This window comes from Nerophis lumbriciformis, linkage group LG19 (assembly GCF_033978685.3).
Source record: "Nerophis lumbriciformis linkage group LG19, RoL_Nlum_v2.1, whole genome shotgun sequence".
Lineage (NCBI taxonomy): Eukaryota > Metazoa > Chordata > Actinopteri > Syngnathiformes > Syngnathidae > Nerophis > Nerophis lumbriciformis.
Window position 1 is genome coordinate 37,801,725 of NC_084566.2, and position 22,261 is coordinate 37,823,985.

The window sequence follows — 22,261 nt, forward strand, 5'->3', positions numbered from 1 at the left end:
TACAAATCTTTATACATCTAGAAAGGGTGGGCCACACACACATACAAGTGTGTGTGTGTGTGTGTGTGTGTGTGTGTGTGTGTGTGTTCTTGTATTTCTGCCCTTCTTGAGACATCAACAAGGAAAAACACCTTCCATATGAGGACCGGTGAACAAGTTAGGACCGAAATCATGGTCCCAATACGGAAAACCATTGCATCTAATAGAGAGCCAAATACTAGAGTCCGTGAACATTGCTCCAAAGTCATGATTTTTTTGTTGATTTAATGTGCATACAAAAGTAAACATTGACAGGTGCAAAGGCAGCAATGTATATGATAAAACAAGACGTGCTTGTGTATAGAGACATACTGTAATAACTTGAAGTAATAATGAAGATTAAAAAACAATTAGTAACAAAAAATTCCCCAAAAATAAATAAACTAAAAGCAGTCTTTTAGTTAATTTGTTTGTGTCGACTTTTTGCTTATAAAATTAGGAACAATTTCTCATATTCTTTCTGTTTCTGTAATTTTGCAATATTTTCTCGTAAAAGTGTGACTTTTTTATGTAAAATTATTACTTTTTAATGCAAAATGGTGGCATTTGTCATTTAAAATTCTGACTTTTATCACAATATTGCCAATTTTGTTGTTGTTCCTGGAGGATAGTGACATTTTTTTGAGTAAAATTATGACCTTTGCCATAATTTTGCCAAGTAAAATTCTGATTATTATTATAGCTGAGATAGGCTCCAGCGCCCCCCCGCGACCCCGACGGGAATAAGCGGTAGAAAATGGATGGATGGATGGATAATATTGCCAATTTCTTTAAAGTTTTCTCATAAAATTGTGACTATTGTCGAGTAAAATTACGACTCTTTTCATACAATTGTTAAAATGTTAAGGTTTTCTTGTAAAATTGCGACTGTTATTGAGTAAAATTCATAATATCATAATATTACAATATTCAGTTTTTCTCATAAAATTTTGACTTGCGTTGAGTAAAATGACGACTTTTATTATAATACTGCCAAAAATCAAAGTTTTTCTTGTGAAATTGTGACCCTTTTCTTGTGAAATTCCAACACATTTTTCACAACAAGCTTTTTTATATTTGCATAGTATGTATATATTATTAATTTTGTAAATACAAATCTTTATATATCTAGAAAGGGTGGGCCACACACACATACAAGTGTGTGTGTGTGTGTGTGTGTGTGTGTGTTCTTGTATTTCTGCCCTTCTTGAGACATCAACAAGGAAAAGTACCTTCCATATGAGGACCGGTGAACAAGTTAGGACATAAATCATGGTCCCAATACGGAAAACCATTGCATGTAATAGAAAGCCAAATACTAGAGTCCGTGAACATTGCTCCAAAGTCAGGATTTTTTTGTTAATTTAATGTGCATACAAAAGTAAACATTGACAGGTGCCAAGGCAGCAATATATATGATAAAACAAGAAGTGCTCCCCCCCTGGCCAACATATGTAATAACAAGTGTGTGTAAGAAATTGAAATGCGCCCCCTTTGGCCAAAATTAATTTAACAAATAAAATAAATATGTGTATAGAGACATACTGTAATAACTTGAAGTAATAATGAAGATTAAAAAACAATTAGTAACAAAAGATTCCCCAAAAATAAATAAACTAAAAGCAGTCTTTTAGTTAATTTGTTTGTGTCGACTTTTTGCTTATAAAATTAGGAACAATTTCTCATATTCTTTCTGTTTCTGTAATTTTGCAATATTTTCTCGTAAAATTATTACTTTTTTATGTAAAATTATTACTTTTTAATGCAAAATGGTAACATTTGTCATTTAAAATTCTGACTTTTATCACAATATTGACAATTTTGTTGTTGTTCTTGGAGAATAGTGACATTTTTTTGAGTAAAATTATGACCTTTGCCATAATTTTGCCAAGTAAAATTCGGATTATTATTATTATAGCTGAGATAGGCTCCAGCGCTCCCCGCGACCCCGACGGGAATAAGCGGTAGGAAATGGATGGATGGATGGATGGATAATATTGCCAATTTTTTAAAGTTTTCTCATAAAATTGTGACTATTGTCGAGTAAAATTACGACTCTTTTCATACAATTGTCAAAATGTTAAGGTATTCTTGTAAAATTGCGACTGTTATTGAGTAAAATTCATAATATTGCAATGTTCAGTTTTTCTCGTAAAATTTTGACTTGCGTTGAGTAAAATGACGACTTTTATTATAATACTGCCAAAAATCAAAGTTTTTCTTGTGAAATTGTGACCCTTTTATTGTGAAATTCCAACTCATTTTTTCACAACAAGCTTTTTTATATTTGCATAGTATGTATATATTATTAATGTTGTAAATACAAATCTTTATATATCTAGAAAGGGTGGGCCACACACACATACAAGTGTGTGTGTGTGTGTGTGTGTGTGTGTGTGAGTGTGTGTGTGTGTGTGTGTGTGTGTGTGTGTGTGTGTGTGTGTGTGTGTGTTCGTGTGTGTTCTTGTATTTCTGCCCTTCTTGAGACATCAACAAGGAAAAGTACCTTCCATATGAGGATTGGTGAACAAGTTAGGACCGAAATCATGGTCCCAATACGGAAAACCATTGCATGTAATAGAAAGCCAAATACTAGAGTCCGTGAACATTGCTCCAAAGTCAGGATTTTTTTGTTGATTTAATGTGCATACAAGAGTAAACATTGACAGGTGCAAAGGCAGCAATGTATATGATAAAACAAGACGTGCTTGTGTATAGAGACATACTGTAATAACTTGAAGTAATAATGAAGATTAAAAAACAAATAGTAACAAAAAATTCCCCAAAAATAAATAAACTAAAAGCAGTCTTTTAGTTAATTTGTTTGTGTCGACTTTTTGCTTATAAAATTAGGAACAATTTCTCATATTCTTTCTGTTTCTGTAATTTTGCAATATTTTCTCGTAAAATTATTAATTTTTTATGTAAAATTATTACTTTTTTATGTAAAATTATTACTTTTTAATGCAAAATGGTAACATTTGTCATTTAAAAGTCTGACTTTTATCACAATATTGCCAATTTTGTTGTTGTTCTTGGAGAATAGTGACATTTTTTTGAGTAAAATTATGACCTTTGCCATAATATTGCCAAGTAAAATTCGGATTATTATTATAGCTGAGATAGGCTCCAGCGACCCCCGCGACCCCGACGGGAATAAGCGGTAGAAAATGGATGGATGAATGGATAATATTGCCAATTTTTTTGAAGTTTTCTCATAAAATTGTGACTATTGTCGAGTAAAATTACGACTCTTTTCATACAATTGTCAAAATGTTAAGGTTTTCTTGTAAAATTGCGACTGTTATTGAGTAAAATTCATAATATCATAATATTACAATATTCAGTTTTTCTCGTAAAATTTTGACTTGCATTGAGTAAAATGACGACTTTTATTATAATACTGCCAAAAATCAAAGTTTTTCTTGTGAAATTGTGACCCTTTTCTTGTGAAATTCCAACTAATTTTTCACAACAAGCTTTTTTATATTTGCATAGTATGTATATATTATTAATGTTGTAAATACAAATCTTTATATATCTAGAAAGGGTGGGCCACACACACATACAAGTGTGTGTGTGTGTGTGTGTGTGTGTGTGTGTGTGTTCTTGTATTTCTGCCCTTCTTGAGACATCAACAAGGAAAAGTGTCTTCCATATGAGGACCGGTGAACAAGTTAGGACATAAATCATGGTCCCAATACGGAAAACCATTGCATGTAATAGAAAGCCAAATACTAGAGTCCGTGAACATTGCTCCAAAGTCATGATTTTTTTGTTGATTTAATGTGCATACAAAAGTAAACATTGACAGGTGCCAAGGCAGCAATATATATGATAAAACAAGAAGTGCTCCCCCCCTGGCCAACATATGTAATAACAAGTGTGTGTAAGAAATTGAAATGCGCCCCCTTTGGCCAAAATTAATTTAACAAATAAAATAAATATTTGTATAGAGACATACTGTAATAACTTGAAGTAATAATGAAGATTAAAAAACAATTAGTAACAAAAAATTCCCCAAAAATAAATAAACTAAAAGCAGTCTTTTAGTTAATTTGTTTGTGTCGATTTTTTGCTTATAAAATTAGGAACAATTTCTCATATTCTTTCTGTTTCTGTAATTTTGCAATATTTTCTTGTAAAATTATTACTTTTTTATGTAAAATTATTACTTTTTTATGTAAAATTATCACTTTTTAATGCAAAATGGTAACATTTGTCATTTAAAATTCTGACTTTTATCACAATATAGCCAATTTTGTTGTTGTTCTTGGAGAATAGTGACATTTTTTTGAGTAAAATTATGACCGTTGCCATAATTTTGCCAAGTAAAATTCGGATTATTATTATGGCTGAGATAGGCTCCAGCGACCCCCGCGACCCCAACGGGAATAAGCGGTAGAAAATGGATGGATGAATGGATAATATTGCCAATTTTTTTAAAGTTTTCTCATAAAATTGTGACTATTGTCGAGTAAAATTACGACTCTTTTCATACAATTGTCAAAATGTTAAGGTTTTCTTGTAAAATTGCGACTGTTATTGAGTAAAATTCATAATATCATAATATTACAATATTCAGTTTTTCTCATAAAATTTTGACTTGCGTTGAGTAAAATGACGACTTTTATTATAATACTGCCAAAAATCAAAGTTTTTCTTGTGAAATTGTGACCCTTTTCTTGTGAAATTCCAACTCATTTTTCACAACAAGCTTTTTTATATTTGCATAGTATGTATATATTATCTGCGATGAGGTGGCGACTTGTCCAGGGTGTACCCCGCCTTCCGCCCAATTGTAGCTGAGATAGGCTCCAGTGCCCCCCGCGACCCCAAAAGGGAATAAGCGGTAGAAAATGGATGGATGGATGTATATATTATTATTGTTGTAAATACAAATCTTTATATATCTAGAAAGGGTGGGCCACACACACATACAAGTGTGTGTGTGTGTGTGTGTTCGTGTGTGTTCTTGTATTTCTGCCCTTCTTGAGACATCAACAAGGAAAAGTACCTTCCATATGAGGACCGGTGAACAAGTTAGGACCGAAATCATGGTCCCAATACGGAAAACCATTGCATCTAATAGAGAGCCAAATACTAGAGTCCGTGAACATTGCTCCAAAGTCATGATTTTTTTGTTGATTTAATGTGCATACAAAAGTAAACATTGACAGGTGCAAAGGCAGCAATGTATATGATAAAACAAGACGTGCTTGTGTATAGAGACATACTGTAATAACTTGAAGTAATAATGAAGATTAAAAAACAATTAGTAACAAAAAATTCCCCAAAAATAAATAAACTAAAAGCAGTCTTTTAGTTAATTTGTTTGTGTCGACTTTTTGCTTATAAAATTAGGAACAATTTATCATATTCTTTCTGTTTCTGTAATTTTGCAATATTTTCTCGTAAAAGTGTGACTTTTTTATGTAAAATTATTACTTTTTAATGCAAAATGGTAACATTTGTCATTTAAAATTCTGACTTTTATCACAATATTGCCAATTTTGTTGTTGTTCTTGGAGAATAGTGACATTTTTTTGAGTAAAATTATGACCTTTGCCATAATTTTGCCAAGTAAAATTCGGATTATTATTATAGCTGAGATAGGCTCCAGCGCCCCCCCGCGACCCCGACGGGAATAAGCGGTAGAAAATGGATGGATGGATGGATAATATTGCCAATTTTTTAAAGTTTTCTCATAAAATTGTGACTATTGTCGAGTAAAATTACGACTCTTTTCATACAATTGTCAAAATGTTAAGGTTTTCTTGTAAAATTGCGACTGTTATTGAGTAAAATTCATAATATTGCAATGTTCAGTTTTTCTCGTAAAATTTTGACTTGCGTTGAGTAAAATGACGACTTTTATTATAATACTGCCAAAAATCAAAGTTTTTCTTGTGAAATTGTGACCCTTTTCTTGTGAAATTCCAACTCATTTTTCACAACAAGCTTTTTTATGTATGTATATATTATTAATGTTGTAAATACAAATCTTTATATATCTAGAAAGGGTGGGCCACACACACATACAAGTGTGTGTGTGTGTGTGTGTGTGTGTGTGTGTGTGTGTGTGTGTGTGTGTGTGTGTGTGTGTGTTCTTGTATTTCTGCCCTTCTTGAGACATCAACAAGGAAAAGTACCTTCCATATGAGGACCGGTGAACAAGTTAGGACATAAATCATGGTCCCAATACGGAAAACCATTGCATGTAATAGAAAGCCAAATACTAGAGTCCGTGAACATTGCTCCAAAGTCAGGATTTTTTTGTTAATTTAATGTGCATACAAAAGTAAACATTGACAGGTGCCAAGGCAGCAATATATATGATAAAACAAGAAGTGCTCCCCCCCTGGCCAACATATGTAATAACAAGTGTGTGTAAGAAATTGAAATGCGCCCCCTTTGGCCAAAATCAATTAAACAAATAAAATAAATATGTGTATAGAGACATACTGTAGTAACTTGAAGTAAATAATGAATATTAAAAAACAATTACAAACCAAAAAAATAAACAAAAAAATAAATTAACTAAAAGCAATCTTTTTCTCACAATGTGTCGACTTTTTTCTTATAAAATTCGGAACAATTTCTCATATTCTTTCTGTTTCTATAATATTGCAATGTTTTCTCGTAAAATTACTACTTTTTTAATGTAATTTATTACTTTTTAATGCAAAATGGTGACATTTGGCATATAAAACTTTGACTTTTATCACAACATTGCCAATTTTTTTTGTTTTTCTTGGAGAATAGTGACATTATTTGAGTAAAATGATGACCTTTGTCATCATTTTGCCAAGTAAAATTCCGATCGTTATTGTAATATTGCCAAAATTTGAAAGTTTTTTGTGACTATTGTCGAGTAAAATTACGACTCTTTTCATACAATTGCCCAAAGTTTAAGGTTTTCTTGTAAAATTACGACTGTCATTGAGTAAAATTCCAACTTTTATCATATTATTGCACAAATGTTCAGTTTTTCTCGTAAAATTGTGACTTGCGTTGAGTAAAGTTACAACTTTTATTATAAAACTGCCAACATTCTTTATATATCTAGAAAGGGTGGTCCTGAAGAGGTAGGCATATGATACCATACGTGTGTGTGTGTGTGTGTGTGTTTTCCCACCCTATGGCTTTTTTTTTTTTCAAAAAACTGTTGCATTTTTTTTTTTTTTTTTTAGAAATGGCCCACACTAGAGGCTCGAGTGACAGATCTCTTCAACGAGGCAAAGGACAATCTAAAGTTCCTGGACACACTGGAAAAAGCATGTCAGGCACTTTACACCAGCGACCCCGTGTGTACAGTACTAAGCTTTTAAACAATGGAGGCAATTCGATGAATGACAATGCTGTTCCTGTGTGTGTGATTTCAGGCCACCATTGTGAAAAGCGTGCAGAACATCATCAACGCTGTTCAGATGATCCACACGGTGTCACGGTACTACCATACCAGCGAAAAGATATCAGCCATCTTCATTAAAGTATATCAATTCTCACACAACACGAGCTGTATTCTGGGGATGACAGAATTTGCTTTAAACACGTTTGATATTCCTCAACTGATTAGGTAACCAATCAGATGATTACAGCCTGCAGACGCCACATTTCCAACGATGGCTCAGCAATATGGGAGCAGGATGGTAAAAATGTTGTGATGAAAATACAGGTAAAGTAACCAATCCCCTTTTATTGATAGCAGATAGTAAGATATCACCGCCTAACTGTTTGTTCTGGACAGGAATCCCTTTGTTTGTACCGGGAGTATAAGTCTTGTTTGGCAAAAATTAAAGAAAAAGCCAAACGGAGCCGTCAGAGGCCCTTTGTCTTTTCTGAGATGCACGTATTGAGGAAGTTTGAGGCCTTCTGCAAGCGTCTCGAAAGTGTAAGAAAGTGGATTATTTTTCCAGCTCACTCTTACCGTATTAAGCTGGTAACAACGCTGATTTCCCTTTTGCAGATCACCAAAATAATAACGGTGTTCAAGACGTTCGAATGCCTGGCCAAGTCCAACATCGAGGGCATCGAGGTGCTGGCTGGTCAGTTCCGCAAGGCCTCCACAGACCTGAAGAACAAGCAGGCGGACGTCTTCGCCTCCCGGGTGTCGGCGTTCGAGGCCGACTACGAAACATTTATGACACACGTACGCAACCTGGAGGTACGCGTTTAGGTCTACACTTGACAACATGATAGAACTAAGGCTGCAGCTAACGATTATTTTTCTATCGATTAATCTATAGATTATTTTTTCAATTAATCGGTTAATCTATAGATTATTTTTTTCGATTAATCTATAGATTATTTTTCCTTTTACCGATTATTTTTTTAATTTAAAATGAAGACGAAAAAATAAATGTAGGCCAGTTTTTTCAAAAGGCATGGCTTTTATTTACAAAAAAAAAAAAGTATGGCCACTCAGTCAACATTGACAACAACATGACAAAATATTCTGTAACAATGTAAACATTTAAAACTTTTAACATTTAACAAAATTAAAAGTAGCTTATTTGCTTTTTAATGTGCAAATATAAAAGTAAACATCCAGTGCAAATCTTAATATTCTGCAATAGTATAAGCATTTCAAAAGTAAAAGTATTGCTTATTTTGCTTTAAAATGTGCAAAAATAAAGATAAACATCCAATACAAAAAAGTGCAAAACGGAAATATTCTGTAACAACAGTGTAAACATTTCAACAAAAGTAAAAGTATTGCTTATTTGCTAAAATGTGCAAAAATAAAGATAAACATCCAATACAAGAAAGTGCAAAACGAAATATTCTGCAACAACAGTGTTAACATTTCAACAAAAGCAAAAGTATTGCTTATTTTGCTTAATAACACAACAATGATAGTATGATTAAAGTGAAAGTTAATTATTGGTTTGTACATAGTATATGTAACTGTTAATGTTGTAAAAGGTATTTGCACAACTAATTAACGTTAGCGTTTGTGACACGTCTTGTGCCGTGGAGTTCTTTCAGGACCGACAGACTGAACGCCAGACGGCTTTGCCAGGTTTACAATCTTTTAATTTTACACAAAGTCTTTTCTCTTCCAACTCTTTTCTCTTTCTTTCCTCACTTTTCAACTCCTCTGCCTCGTTGTCTCTGGCTCTCCTCCTCTCTCGCTCCACGTCAGCTTCACTCTGGCTCCTTCCAGTCTCTCTTCCCTCTCTCTCTGCTGCTCCCCTTTTCTTCAGCGAGAGGAGATTGGATGACCGCGCACCTCCCGGCGCGCCCCGCCTTGCCGCTCGCTCGCCGGTCCCGCCTCTCCACAGCGTTAAAGAGGAGCGCGTCTTTGTAAACACTGAACAGGCACGCCAAACGCGCCTCTCAGAGCGAAACGGTGCTTTAGTTTATGAATTTACAACGCAGATACAAATGACACATTCATGTTTTTGTGTAACGATGACAACGTATACTCACGCGGACGATTGACTAGTTGATGGTGATGGCAAGAACGCTGTCGGTTTTCTTTTCAAATGTTCGTTCATAGCCGTTGTGCTGCTATGATAGGCCATTTCCGCTCGACACAGTGTGCGTACAACAACATTATTAGGCCGTTTATTGAAATACTCCCACACTTTTGACGACTTTTGGCGTGCTTTTTTCCCCTCGCTCGCACCGCTCGCATCGTCTGCTTTGCGCTCCGCCATGACAGTAGCGTGACATATATATGCGACGCGTCGACGCACAAAAACGGCGTCGACGTATTTACGTAACCGATGACGTCGACTATGTCGACGCGTCGTTTCAGCCTTAGATAGAACAGACGTGACCAAAGTGCGCCCTGCAACTCGTTTTTTTTGTTTGTCCTGGGCACACCCTAAAATCAAAATACCGTATTTTTCGGACTATAAGTCACAGTTTTTTTCATAGTTTGGCCGGGGGTGCGACTTATACTCAGGAGCGACTTATGTGTGAAATTATTAACACATTACCGTAAAATATCAAATAATATTATTTAGCTCATTCACGTAAGAGACTAGACGTATAAGATTTCATGGGATTTAGCGATTAGGAGTGACAGATTGTTTGGTAAACGTATAGCATGTTCTATATATTATAGTTATTTGAATGACTCTTACCATAATATGTTACGTTAACATACCAGTTGGTTATTTATGCCTCATATAACGTACACTTATTCACTATTCTTTATTTATTTTAAATTGCCTTTCAAATGTCTATTCTTGGTGTTGGCTTTTATCAAATACATTTACCCCAAAAATGCGATTTATACTCCAGTGCGACTTATATACCGTATTTTTCGGAGTATAAGTCGCACCGGCCGAAAATGCATAATAAAGAAGGGAAAAAAAACATATATAAGTCGCACTGGAGTATAAGTCGCATTTTTTGGGGAAATTTATTTGATAAAAGCCAACACCAAGAATAGACATTTGAAAGGCAATTTAAAATAAATAAAGAATAGTGAACAACAGGCTGAATAAGTGTACGTTATATGAGGCATAAATAACCAACTGGTATGTTAACGTAACATATTATGGTAAGAGTCATTCAAATAACTATAACATATAGAACATGCTATACGTTTACCAAACAATCTGTCACTCCTAATCGCTAAATCCCATGAAATCTTATACGTCTAGTCTCTTACGTGAATGAGCTAAATAATACTATTTGCTCTTTTACGGTAATGTGTTAATAATTTCACTCCTGAGTATAATAGTATAAATAAAAAAACTGCGACTTATAGTCCGAAAAATACGGTATGTTTTTTTCCTTCTTTATTATGCATTTTCGGCCGGTGCGACTTATACTCCGGAGCGACTTATACTTATATCCGACAAATACGGTAATTCATTATTAATGAGATATATTATCAGTTGATATTTTGGGCTGTGGTGTTGCTCAGATAGTAGAGCGGCCATCCAGAAACTTGAGCGTTCCTAGTATGAATCAATTTTCCGTTTTCAGTTTGTCACCAGGATATGAGGAGTCTTTAGTGTTGCTACCTTCCCGTTTCTTGACCCTGGACCGGTACAAGTCCTTAATGGTGGGAAGGTCGACACCGAAGATCTTTTCTTTAGAACTGGTTGTCTGTTGCAGTTTCTGTCTGTCCAGCTTGGTTGCAGATCCAAACCAGACAGTGATGGAGGTGCACAGGACAGATTGTATGATGGGTATGTAGAATATGATCAGCTGGTCCTGAGGCAGGCTGAACTTCTTCAGCTGATTGTGTCTATGTGGGAGGTCCATCCCAGAAACCAGTAACCTGAAATAGTGGGTTTGAGGAGGGCTTCTCCTGAAGTCCACCGTCATCTCCTCAGTCTTGAGGGAGTTCAGCACCAGATTGTTCTGACTGCAATAGAGAGCCAGCTGTTCCACCTCACGTCTGCAGGCAGCCTTGTTGCTGTCCTGGATGAGACCGATGACGGTGGTGTCCTCTGCGGACTTCAAGAGTTTTACATAAAGGTCTCCTGAGGTGCAGTCATTGGTCTAGAGTAAAGGGGGAATTGCAGTGGGGAGAGAACACATCCCTGGGGGGAACCAGTGCTGATTGTCCAGGTGCTGGATGTGATGCTGAAGTCCACGAACCGGGTCTTTGTGTAGGTACCAGGGAAGTTGAGGTGATGCAGGATGTGGTTTAGTCCTATGTAGACTAGGGATGTCCCGATCCGATATTTGGATCGGATCGGCCGCCGATATGTGCAAAAAAATGCGTATCGGCAAGGCATGGGAAAATGCCGATCCAGATCCAGTTTAAAAAAAACTCCGATCCGTGTTTTCCAACGCATCGATTTAAATAATACATTTCATTTTTCTGCTGCTCCCTAATTTCCGTTCCGCATTTTCCAGCACACCTTCAACACATCCACAGGTCTGGGGATTCTCACGCAGTTGCTTTTAGCTGCTGGCATTACACGACAGGCTCTTCTCACTCTTTCCTGTGTCTCCATCTTACAGACAGCGAGCGCACCTTCTTACACACGTCACATACTGTCACATACGTATACGTCCTCTCCCAGCAGAGAGCAAGGTAGCAGCATGGCTAACGTTAGCTGTGATGCTAGCGCAGCCGCTAAGGTGCGCGCCTGCTCAAGCGTCCTCTGCGCACGGCAAATCTATGCCACGCACAAAATCAAATAAAAAAATAAGCGCATAACAATTTTCGACACACGGACACGACAGAGAAAACAGTTTTCGTCATCATTGTTCAAATATTGTAACGTCTGTCGAGACGCTTATCTCCATTCGGTGCCACACGTCCACATCATCAAAATGCCGAGGCAAACATTTCCACATCAACACCGTATGAAAAAAATAGTGATTTTTTTTAGTTGTGATTTCCCTCTCTGCATGAAAGTTTAAAAGTAGCATATATTAATGCAGTATGAAGAAGAATGTTTTAATGTAGACACATAGAATCATCATACTGCTGTGATTATATGCATCAAGTGTTCATTCAAGGCTAAGGCAAAATATCGAGATATATGTCGTGTATCGCAATATGGCCTTAAAATATCGCAATATTAAAAAAAAGGCCATATCGCCCAGCCCTAGCAATGATGCCATTTCTGTTTGTCATGTATAATTTTGTCAATTTAGTGTTTATCCTTGAATAAACAGGTCAGTTTCTTGTTACCAACCATTGTGTATTATTCAAACTCCCCTAATTCAGCTTGCTAGTTGTTATCAAGAGTACTAAAACCCTTTTCAACACGATTCTGAGAACTAAGTAGGCTAAATAACTTTAAACTTTAATACATGCTCGGATAGGCCAGTATCGGTCAGTATCGGTATCGGTCGGTATCGGATCGGAAGTGCAAAAACCTGGATCGGGACATCCCTAATGAAGACTGTATCCTCTCCGGACATGTTTGCCCTATAGGCAAACTGCAGGTGGTCCAGCAGGGGGCCTGTTGTGTGCTTCAGCTGGGGCAAATCCAGTCTCTCAAAGGACTTCATGACCACAGACGTCAGGGCGACTGGTCTCTAGTCATTGAATCCTGTGATGGAAGGTTTCTTTGGGACTGGGATGATGATGGAGCTTTTGAAGCCAAGAGGGCACGTCACACAACTCCGGCGAAGATCTGCATGAAGATGGGGGCCAGCTGCTCAGCACTGACTCTCAGGCAGGAGGTGGACACACTGTCTGGTCCTGGAGTTGTTCTGGTCTTTTTCTTCTGTAATATCTGGTGCACATCCTTTTCACAGCTCGTCAGTGCAGGTGCGGTGTCAGAGAGGAAGGGAATTGGGGGTAGATCAGATAGAGCGCAGTGTTGGGGTAATGTTGATGGGCTGGCTGATGGGTGTGAAAACCTGCAATAGAAGCTGTTCAGTTCCTCAGGTAGTCTAGTATTACCTACCGGGTGGGGTGAGGGTTTTCTGGATTCGTGACCTCTCGCAGGCCTTTCCAAACTGCTGAAGGATTGTTAACTGAAAAGCTTTGTTTTAGCTTTTTAGTGTAGCTCCTCTTCACTACCATGATTGCCTTATCAGTTTGTTCCTGGCCTCCTTGGCCGGACAGAGCTTTCTAAGTTGAGGTGTAAACCAGGGCTTGTTGGTAAACCAGGGCTTGTTGTTGTTGACATTCGCCAGTGTGCAATCCCTGCTGCCTCAGTGTAACGAGGGAGCCTGCCCGTTTTCCCGTCTGTGGCATCTCCAGCTAAGTCCATACATGGCTGCTGCTCCCCTAGTAAGAATCTCCATGTAACTTTCTAGTTCAATGAGGAATGGTGAGAAACGTTTAGTAGAAGACTGTCCAATGTTTAATAGTTTTTCTCTGGTGAAAGAGACCATAGAAAGGGAACAAAAAACTGCAAAAAATTAAGAAAAACAGTGCCCAATGTTACCAAATGTATTATGGCTACAGTCTGAATCTGGAACAGATTCTTTTTTGTGGGTCATTTTTTAAAATTAGAAATACTTATGGAATTAAAGCTGCAAGCAGCGTTGGTCGGGCCCGCGTATTTGGCAGGTGCTAGTCCTAAGTGTCCCAATACTTTTGTCTACTTTTAGTCTGAAGTGTCCCAAGACTTTTGTCTAGTGTACCTACCTTGTCTGCATTGTGTGGGCACGTTGGTGCTTCCTGCTTTTAAGCAGCCATCTTAAAAAAACAGTAGCGCAGCAGCATCAGCGCAGCGGGTCTTTGAAGGGTCATAAAATCAAAACCGGAGCAGGTATTAAAAAACTGTTCTGTTATTTTATACACAAGGGTTCAATCTCTCTCCTGTGTTAGTTTGAAGTCTAAACGACAAACGCGCTCAGAGGAGATAGATTTTGTAGGAAGGTGACCGGTTTTTACAAAAATGTTGTGTTGAAGGGGGAATAGCAAACTTCCTGTTGATTTTTGCTGGGGGTTGTCAATTTATGAAATGTAGGTCTAAGTGAGACCTACATAGAGGTTTTTGTTTCATGTCTCTCCGACCTTCCCAGTGGGAGTTACAGGCAGTTTTGTAATTTTTTTCTTCCGAGGATCAGTTTTTTCTCCGTTTTATTCAAAAATTGCTGTAGAGCGCAATTTTTGAATTTGGGGTTAGGTTTTTTCATTAGATCACAGTTTTTGCCAGTCCTGATGTGTGCGTTCAGTTTGGTGAGTTTTGAAGCATGTTAAGGGGGTCAAATTGCAGCTGAAAGAGGCAAAAGTGACTGTTTTTAGTACTTTTTTGTCTTGAAGGGGGAAAGATAGGTCTAAGTCAGACCTACATAAAGGTTTTTGTTTCATGTCTCTTTGACCTTCATAGTGAGAGTTACAGGCAGTCTAGTTTTTATTTTTCCTAGGGGGCGCTAGAGCGCAATTTTGAGTTTTAGGGTTTGGTGTTTTGATAAAAAGTTTTGCCGTATATTACTGATGTGCGTGTAAAATTTGGTGAGTTTTGAAGTATGCTAAGGGGGTCAAATTACAGCGCAAAGTTGCGGAAGAATAATAATAATAAAGAATAAAACGTTACAAATACAATAGGTCCTTATGTCCCATTGCGGGCCCTAATAATTGCTTCTCATCTACAGGAGCAGCTAAAGGCATTCATGAACTTGAGCTTCTCAAAATTTGACTCATCCCAGCAGGCTCTCGTCGTAATACAGCGGTCGGTCCAACACAAGCAAGATTGATTTGTGCTTTTTTTTGATATTTTTAACATCTCACATTACATTTGTCTGCAGTTTTCAGAAACTCAACATTCCCTGTCTGAAGGCGGAAATGCCCAAGGCTTTGGGTTCTATTCTACTGCTCTACGTCTCAGAAGTGGAGGCCGTGACAAAAGTATGGAATGCTGGGAGCAATATTAAGTCATTCTGCTCATAAAATGTAATAGACTTATGGTAATATAGTTTTTCTCTGGTGAAAGAGACCATAGAAAGGGAACAAAAAACTGCAAAAAATTAAGAAAAACAGTACCCAATGTTACCAAATGTATTATGGCTACAGTCTGAATCTGGAACAGTGGCCTAGTGGTTAGAGTGTCCGCCCTGAGATCGGTAGGCCGTGAGTTCAAGTCATACCAAAGACTATAAAAATGGGACCCATTACCACCCTGCTTGACACTCAGCATCAAGGGTTGGAATTAGGGGTTAAATCACCAAAAATGATTCCCGGGCGCGGCCACCGCTGCTGCCCACTGCTCCCCTCACCTCCCAGGGGGTGATCAAGGGTGATGGGTCAAATGCAGAGAATAATTTCGCCACACCTAGTGTGTGTGTGACAATCATTGGTACTTTAACTTTACTTTAACTTTTAACATGGATCTCTCAATGTTCCAATGCATCTTTATGTCACAGCTCTATGAGAAGCAAAACGAGGACCCGCCGTTGGGCCGCAACATGCCTCCTGTCTGTGGGAGACTTCGCTGGGCCCGGCACCTCTACAAGAAAATACATGAACCCATATCTTACATACGTGTGAGCTTGAAAGCGTTATTTGACACATTTGTATTATTACAGTGGTGTGTAACTGACATACAAAATACACTATTCAACCATTCTCAATGGATTTCTTCGTCCTTTACAGGAAAACTCTGACATCCTGACCACCCCCGAAGGGCGCGCTGTGGTGAAGATGTACAATCAAACCACAGCGATGTTACAACGCTTTGAGGCAGACATCCACAAAGCGTGGGTGACGGACGTGTCTAAGCTGGATTTTGGTTTGTTGTTTGGCAATCATCTCAAAGGGGGGACCTATTATTATTATTATTACTATTGTTTATTTATTGATAATATTCTATTTTTCTAGTATTATTATTTATTACTATAGCTGGGTTGCATATGACGTCATATCTGCATACCTGCCAACTACTCCGGTTTTCCCTTAATTAGTACGGTTTTCATCAACCTATTCCGGGTTACGGTTGCAGTGATAAAAAATACGGTTTTTCATTAATTAAAAAAATTTTTTTTTTTTAAAGTTTTATTCACGAAAGCACGTAACAACAATGACAATCGACACTGCTTCCCGTAACTTCCTATCGAGCCATTCCGAATGCCAAGCACGAGGCCATTGTTTCCAAACGAGCGAACGATCATGGAATCAGCTGGAGAAAAATCGCATACGAGTCTTAAACCGAAAAGAAAACTGCAGTCATTCCGTGAAGAATATTCAAAAGCCTATCCGGGAATAATTATCCGTTCCAAAAAGGGTGAAAACTACGCGAATTGCACCTTGTGCAGACAAGATTTTTCGATCGGACACGGAGGAATTAGCGATGTAAAAGACCACGTTGGGACAAAAAAACACAAGTCTAATGCCGTTGTTGTACCGAAATCTGTTACCCATCGGAATTTGTAACTCCAGGGGGCGATGTTCCCATGACGTTTGTTTGATGGTTAAACGGCAAGCCCAAAGAGGAGAAGAAGAACGCTTGCGTAAATGGCGTAAACTATCCTTAATGCTGAAACGTCAGTTGTCAGAATTTCAGCATTAATAATAACAATGGACTCATACTATAATGAAAGTAAGTCATTGATTTCCAGAATATGTGCAATTTATTAATGCTGAAATTCTGACAACTGACGTTTCAGCATTAAGGATAGTTTACGCCATTTACGCAAGCGTTCTTCTTCTCCTCCTCTTTGGGCTTGCCGTTTAACCATCAAACAAACGCCATGGGAACATCGCCCCCTGGAGTTACAAATTCCGATGGGTAACAGATTTCGGTACAAGTGGAAAACTTTCAACGTTTTTCGTCGCCCAAACAGATTCTTTGGATGTGATAAATGCCAAAGTTTTATTTACGGAGGCAATAATTGAGCAAACAAAAAGGTAATGACACCAATGTTATCTATTGGAATTGTTTAGTACTGTTATACTGTTAAAAGTGTTTATACTATTTATGCTTTTAAGTCCAAGTTGAAGAAATCTTGTTAAATGTTGACAGCATAACTACCAAAATACAGAAGTATGTCCTTAATATTTTTGCAGTGCTATTTCTGTTGAAAAGTTCAAATGATTACATTAGAGATGTGATGTGCCACTTTTCAAGTGTCTGATGGCTTAAATTAATTTTCATTAATTTTTCATATTTTGAATTCTTTTGAAAGGCTTACAAAAAAACTACATTTGAATTGTAATTCCATGCTATTGACAGGACTATTAATTTTAATGAAGTTAGCTTACCATGTTTACAGTATGATACTTGTGATAGAAATGTGAATTTTAGGCACAGAATATTTTTTACAACTGAACAAGGCAGTAGATTATACAAGCTTGGACAGAAAGTTAATAATGACACCAATTTTTTTTTTAATGGAATTGTTTAGTACTGTTTTACCATTTGTTTACTGTAAAAAGTGTTTATACTGTTTATACTTTCAATTAACAAATTGAAGTCTTGTGAAAGGTTGACAGGATAACTGGCATTAACTGTCAAAATAATTTCAAACTATTGAAGTTAGCTTACAGAATAAACATGTCAATCAACCCATATGATTTTTGCTGTAATATTTTTGTTTTGAAAAGTCACTGTGACTGATAGAAAAGTGATGGTTTTAGCAACATTTTAACCTGTCTGAATGCTAATAATCATTTTGCGTCGGGGGGCGCAGGAACCCCCCACCAGGACTTTGTCCTGGACCTACCGGGCCCTGCGGCCCCTGGACCCTGGCTACTAGGTTTTTCTGATTTCAAAAGTTGGCAGGTGTGTATCTGTTTTTCTTCTTTGCGGCTTGATTCACGCAGCAGCTTGAGCGTAGCATTAAAACAAGTGAGTGTAGAGTTTGAGCAGAAAATGCCGTATTGCTGTTCTGTTTTTGGGCGTTCCAGTCGTTTAAATAGAGACATGGAAGAGTTTTCATAGAGTCTCGAAAGAAGTGGTTCATAAAGCATGCATGTGATTTTTCCGTCTATAGTCGGAAATCAGTCTTTTTTATATCTTTGTAAAGATATAAAAAAAATATTTTCCGTTTTTCTTTGTCTTTTCCTACCTACAATGTGTGTTAAAATCTTGATCCTTCTCTTTGCCATACCTGCCAACAACTACGGTTTTCCCGTAATGAGTATGGTCTTTGATAATCCAGTGGTAAAAATTACGGTTTTCCGAGGTGGGGACTTGTCCAGGGTGTACCCCGCCTTCCGCCCGAATGCAGCTGAGATAGGCTCCGTCACCCCCCCGACACCAGCAGATGACAAGGCACCCCAAACCATCACCCAACCATGCAAATTTTGCATTTCCTTTGGAAATCGAGGTCCCAGAGTCTGGAGGAAGACAGGAGAGGCACAGGATCCACGTTGCCTGAAGTCTAGTGTAAAGTTTCCACCATCAGTGATGGTTTGGGGTGCCATGTCATCTGCTGGTGTCGGTCCACTCTGTTTCCTGAGATCCAGGGTCAACGCAGCCGTCTACCAGCAAGTTTTAGAGCTGCTGACCTGCTCTATGGAGATGGAGATTTCAAGTTCCAACAGGACTTGGCGCCTGAACACAGCGCAAAATCTACCCGTGCCTGGTTTACGGACCATGGTATTTCTGTTCTAAATTGGCCCGCCAACTCCCCTGACCTTAGCCCCATAGAAAATCTGTGGGGTATTGTGAAAAGGAAGATGCAGAATGCCAGACCCAAAAACGCAGAAGAGTTGAAGGCCACTATCAGAGCAACCTGGGCTCTCATAACACCTGAGCAGTGCCAGAAACTCATCGACTCCATGCCACGCCGCATTAACGCAGTAACTGAGGCAAAAGGAGCTCCAACCAAGTATTGAGTATTGTACATGCTCATATTTTTCATTTTCATACTTTTCAGTTGGCCAACATTTCTAAAAATCCCTTTTTTGTATTAGCCTTACACAATATTCTAATTTTGTGACACACGGAATTTTGGATTTTCATTTGTTGCCACTTCAAATCATCAAAATTAAATGAAATAAACATTTGAATGCATCAGTCTGTGTGCAATGAATAAATATAATGTACAAGTTACACCTTTTGAATGCAATTACTGAAATAAATCAAGTTTTTAAAAATATTCTAATTTACTGGCTTTTACCTGTATATGACACACAACATGTAAAAGTCTCTGCATTCTCTGTCCGGACAGCCCTGAATACGACAGTTTTGATTCGTTGCACTGTGACATCAAAATACCTCGTCAACTACGACCCCAAAATAAGCGAGGCCATTCGGGAGTCCAGCGGTTTGGTAAAGATGGGACTGGAAGTTCCAAAGCAGGCTTTGCACTTCCTCAAGTCGGAGCTGAAATTAAAGGACTTTCACCATAGACTTCAGGTTTGTATATTTTTGTGTTATTTTTTTCCTCACAGTATATAAATAACAAAATTCTTGTTTCCATTACAGGCCATTTTGACTGACTACAAGTTCACATGTGACAACATACCTTCGGACTTTAACAACTTGATTACGTCGAAGACCACCCAAGTAAGCAAGAAAATGTATCAAAATATCAATATTGATGCAAATATTAATTGTTTCTAAACATCACTACACTGCAAAAAATCAGTGTTAAAAAAACAAGAAAAAAAATACAAAAATGAGGAGTATTTTACTTGAACTAAGCAAAATTATCTGCCAATAGAACAGGAAAATTTGGCTTGTCAAGACTTTCCAAAACAAGTAAAATTAGCTAACTTCAATGAACCAAAAAATATCTTAAAATAAGTATATTCTCACTAATAACAAGTGCACTTTTCTTGGTGGAAAAAAAAGAGACCTTTTTGCTCAATATGTTGAAAAATATTCTTAAATTAAGTGAATGCTAGTGCCATTATCTTGACATAATGATATGCGCTCGGCATTGCATTTCTTGAAACCAGCAAACTTATACTAAAAACTAATTTATTGTTCTTAATGGAAAGGCAACAAGGCAACTGCTTGTTACTCTCGGGGTCTCCTAGCCGCTCAGGCAAATCATATTGTCTAAAAATGCATTTTTCCATGGATAACATGACATCATCGCGCCAAGTGCATGCACTTTCAGTCAATTAGTGTGCATATTTACAGCCTGGCCCCCGGCCCAAACGTTTTTAATTGTAATTTTGAAGAATTTATCTGAATGTGCATGAACTATTTCTGTTCAAAATTGTTAGAAATGTTAAATGTTTAAATATTAACTGTCAGTTTACTTTACTGTGCCAACTGTACTACTATATGAGTACTTTTTTCCTATTGTTTCATTGAAAATAAAACAGCAAAGTAAATTTGGCTGTCATCTGTTTTAATTATGAGACACAATTGTATCAAAGTCATGAAGTCTTTTTTTTCATGCTTGAAGTAAGAAATGATTACTTTAAAAAAGTAGTTTTACACTTGTGAGTGTTGATGACACAGCTTTGCAACAGTTGATATTCTAGTTTCAAGCATGTTTTACTCAATATAGGTCATCACATCTCAGCAACAAGCTGTAATATCTTACTGAGATCATTTAGGACCAAAACGCTTAAAACAAGTAAAACACTCGAACATAAAATCTGCTTAGTGAGAAGAATGATCTTATCAGACAGAAATTAAGCAAATATCACCCTTATTTGAGATATTTCATCTTATTTAGATTTCAGTTTTTGCAGTGTATTCATCATTATCAATGCCATAGTGTGAAATGTGTGGGCACCATTTGCATCCGGCAGCCTTTACATTTTCATACCTGCCAACTACTCCGGTTTTCCCGTAATTAGTACGGTTTTCATCAACCTATTCCGGGTTACGGTTGCAGTGATAAAAAAATACGGTTTTTCATTAATTAAAAAAAAAATTTTTTTTAAGTTTTATTCACGAAATCACGTAACAACAATGACAATCGACACTGCTTCCCGTAACTTCCTATCGAGCCATTCCGAATGCCATGCGGGAGGCTATTTATAGCACCGCTGCCAAGCACGAGGCACCTGTTGCCCATTGTTTCCAAACGAGCGAACGATCATGGAATCAGCCGGAGAAAAATCGCAAACGAGTCTTAAACCGAAAAGAAAACTGCAGTCATTCCGTGAAGAATATTCAAAAGCCTATCCGGGAATAATTATCCGTTCCAGAAAGGGTGAAAACTACGCGAATTGCACCTTGTGCAGACAAGATTTTTCGATCGGACACGGAGGAATTAGCGATGTAAAAGACCACGTTGGGACAAAAAAACACAAGTCTAATGCCGTTGCTAAATTTGGATTTTAGCCACAAAAAGGTAATGACACCAATGTTATCTATTGGAATTGTTTAGTACTGTTATACTGTTAAAAGTGTTTATACTATTTATGCTTTCAAGTCCAAGTTGAAGAAATCTTGTTAAATGTTGACAGCATAACTACCAAAATACAGAAGTATGTCCTTAATATTTTTGCAGTGCTATTTCTGTTGAAAAGTTCAAATGATTACATTAGAGATGTGATGTGCCACTTTTCAAGTGTCTGATGGCTTAAATTAATTTTCATTAATTTTTCATATTTTGAATTCTTTTGAAAGGCTTACAAAAAAACTACATTTGAATTGTAATTCCATGCTATTGACAGGACTATTAATTTTAATGAAGTTAACTTACCATGTTTACAGTATGATAATTGTGATAGAAATGTGAATTTTAGGCACAGAATATTTTTTACAATTGAACAAGGCAGTAGATTATACAAGCTTGGACAGAAAGTTAATAATGACACCAATTTTTTTTTTAATGAAATTGTTTAGTACTGTTTTACCATTTGTTTTCTGTAAAAAGTGTTTATACTGTTTATACTTTCAATTAACAAATTGAAGTCTTGTGAAAGGTTGACAGGATAACTGGCATTAACTGTCAAAATAATTTCAAACTATTGAAGTTAGCTTACAGAATAAACATGTCA

General features: G+C 37.1%; 1 protein-coding gene across 2 annotated transcripts in view; it reads left to right on the plus strand.

Annotated features, from left to right (window-relative positions):
- LOC133618461 (dynein axonemal heavy chain 8-like) overlaps positions 1–22,261 on the plus strand; it is a 245,622-nt gene that overhangs the window by 15,701 nt on the left and 207,660 nt on the right. For both annotated transcript variants that reach the window (XM_061978829.2, XM_061978830.2), the window contains 11 exons: positions 7,212–7,325; positions 7,404–7,511; positions 7,598–7,696; positions 7,769–7,912; positions 7,988–8,185; positions 15,004–15,080; positions 15,157–15,256; positions 15,772–15,891; positions 16,001–16,136; positions 19,519–19,706; positions 19,776–19,856. In XM_061978829.2, coding sequence (XP_061834813.1) covers positions 7,212–7,325; positions 7,404–7,511; positions 7,598–7,696; positions 7,769–7,912; positions 7,988–8,185; positions 15,004–15,080; positions 15,157–15,256; positions 15,772–15,891; positions 16,001–16,136; positions 19,519–19,706; positions 19,776–19,856 — 1,365 coding nt within the window. The remainder of the gene's footprint in view (positions 1–7,211; positions 7,326–7,403; positions 7,512–7,597; positions 7,697–7,768; positions 7,913–7,987; positions 8,186–15,003; positions 15,081–15,156; positions 15,257–15,771; positions 15,892–16,000; positions 16,137–19,518; positions 19,707–19,775; positions 19,857–22,261) is intronic.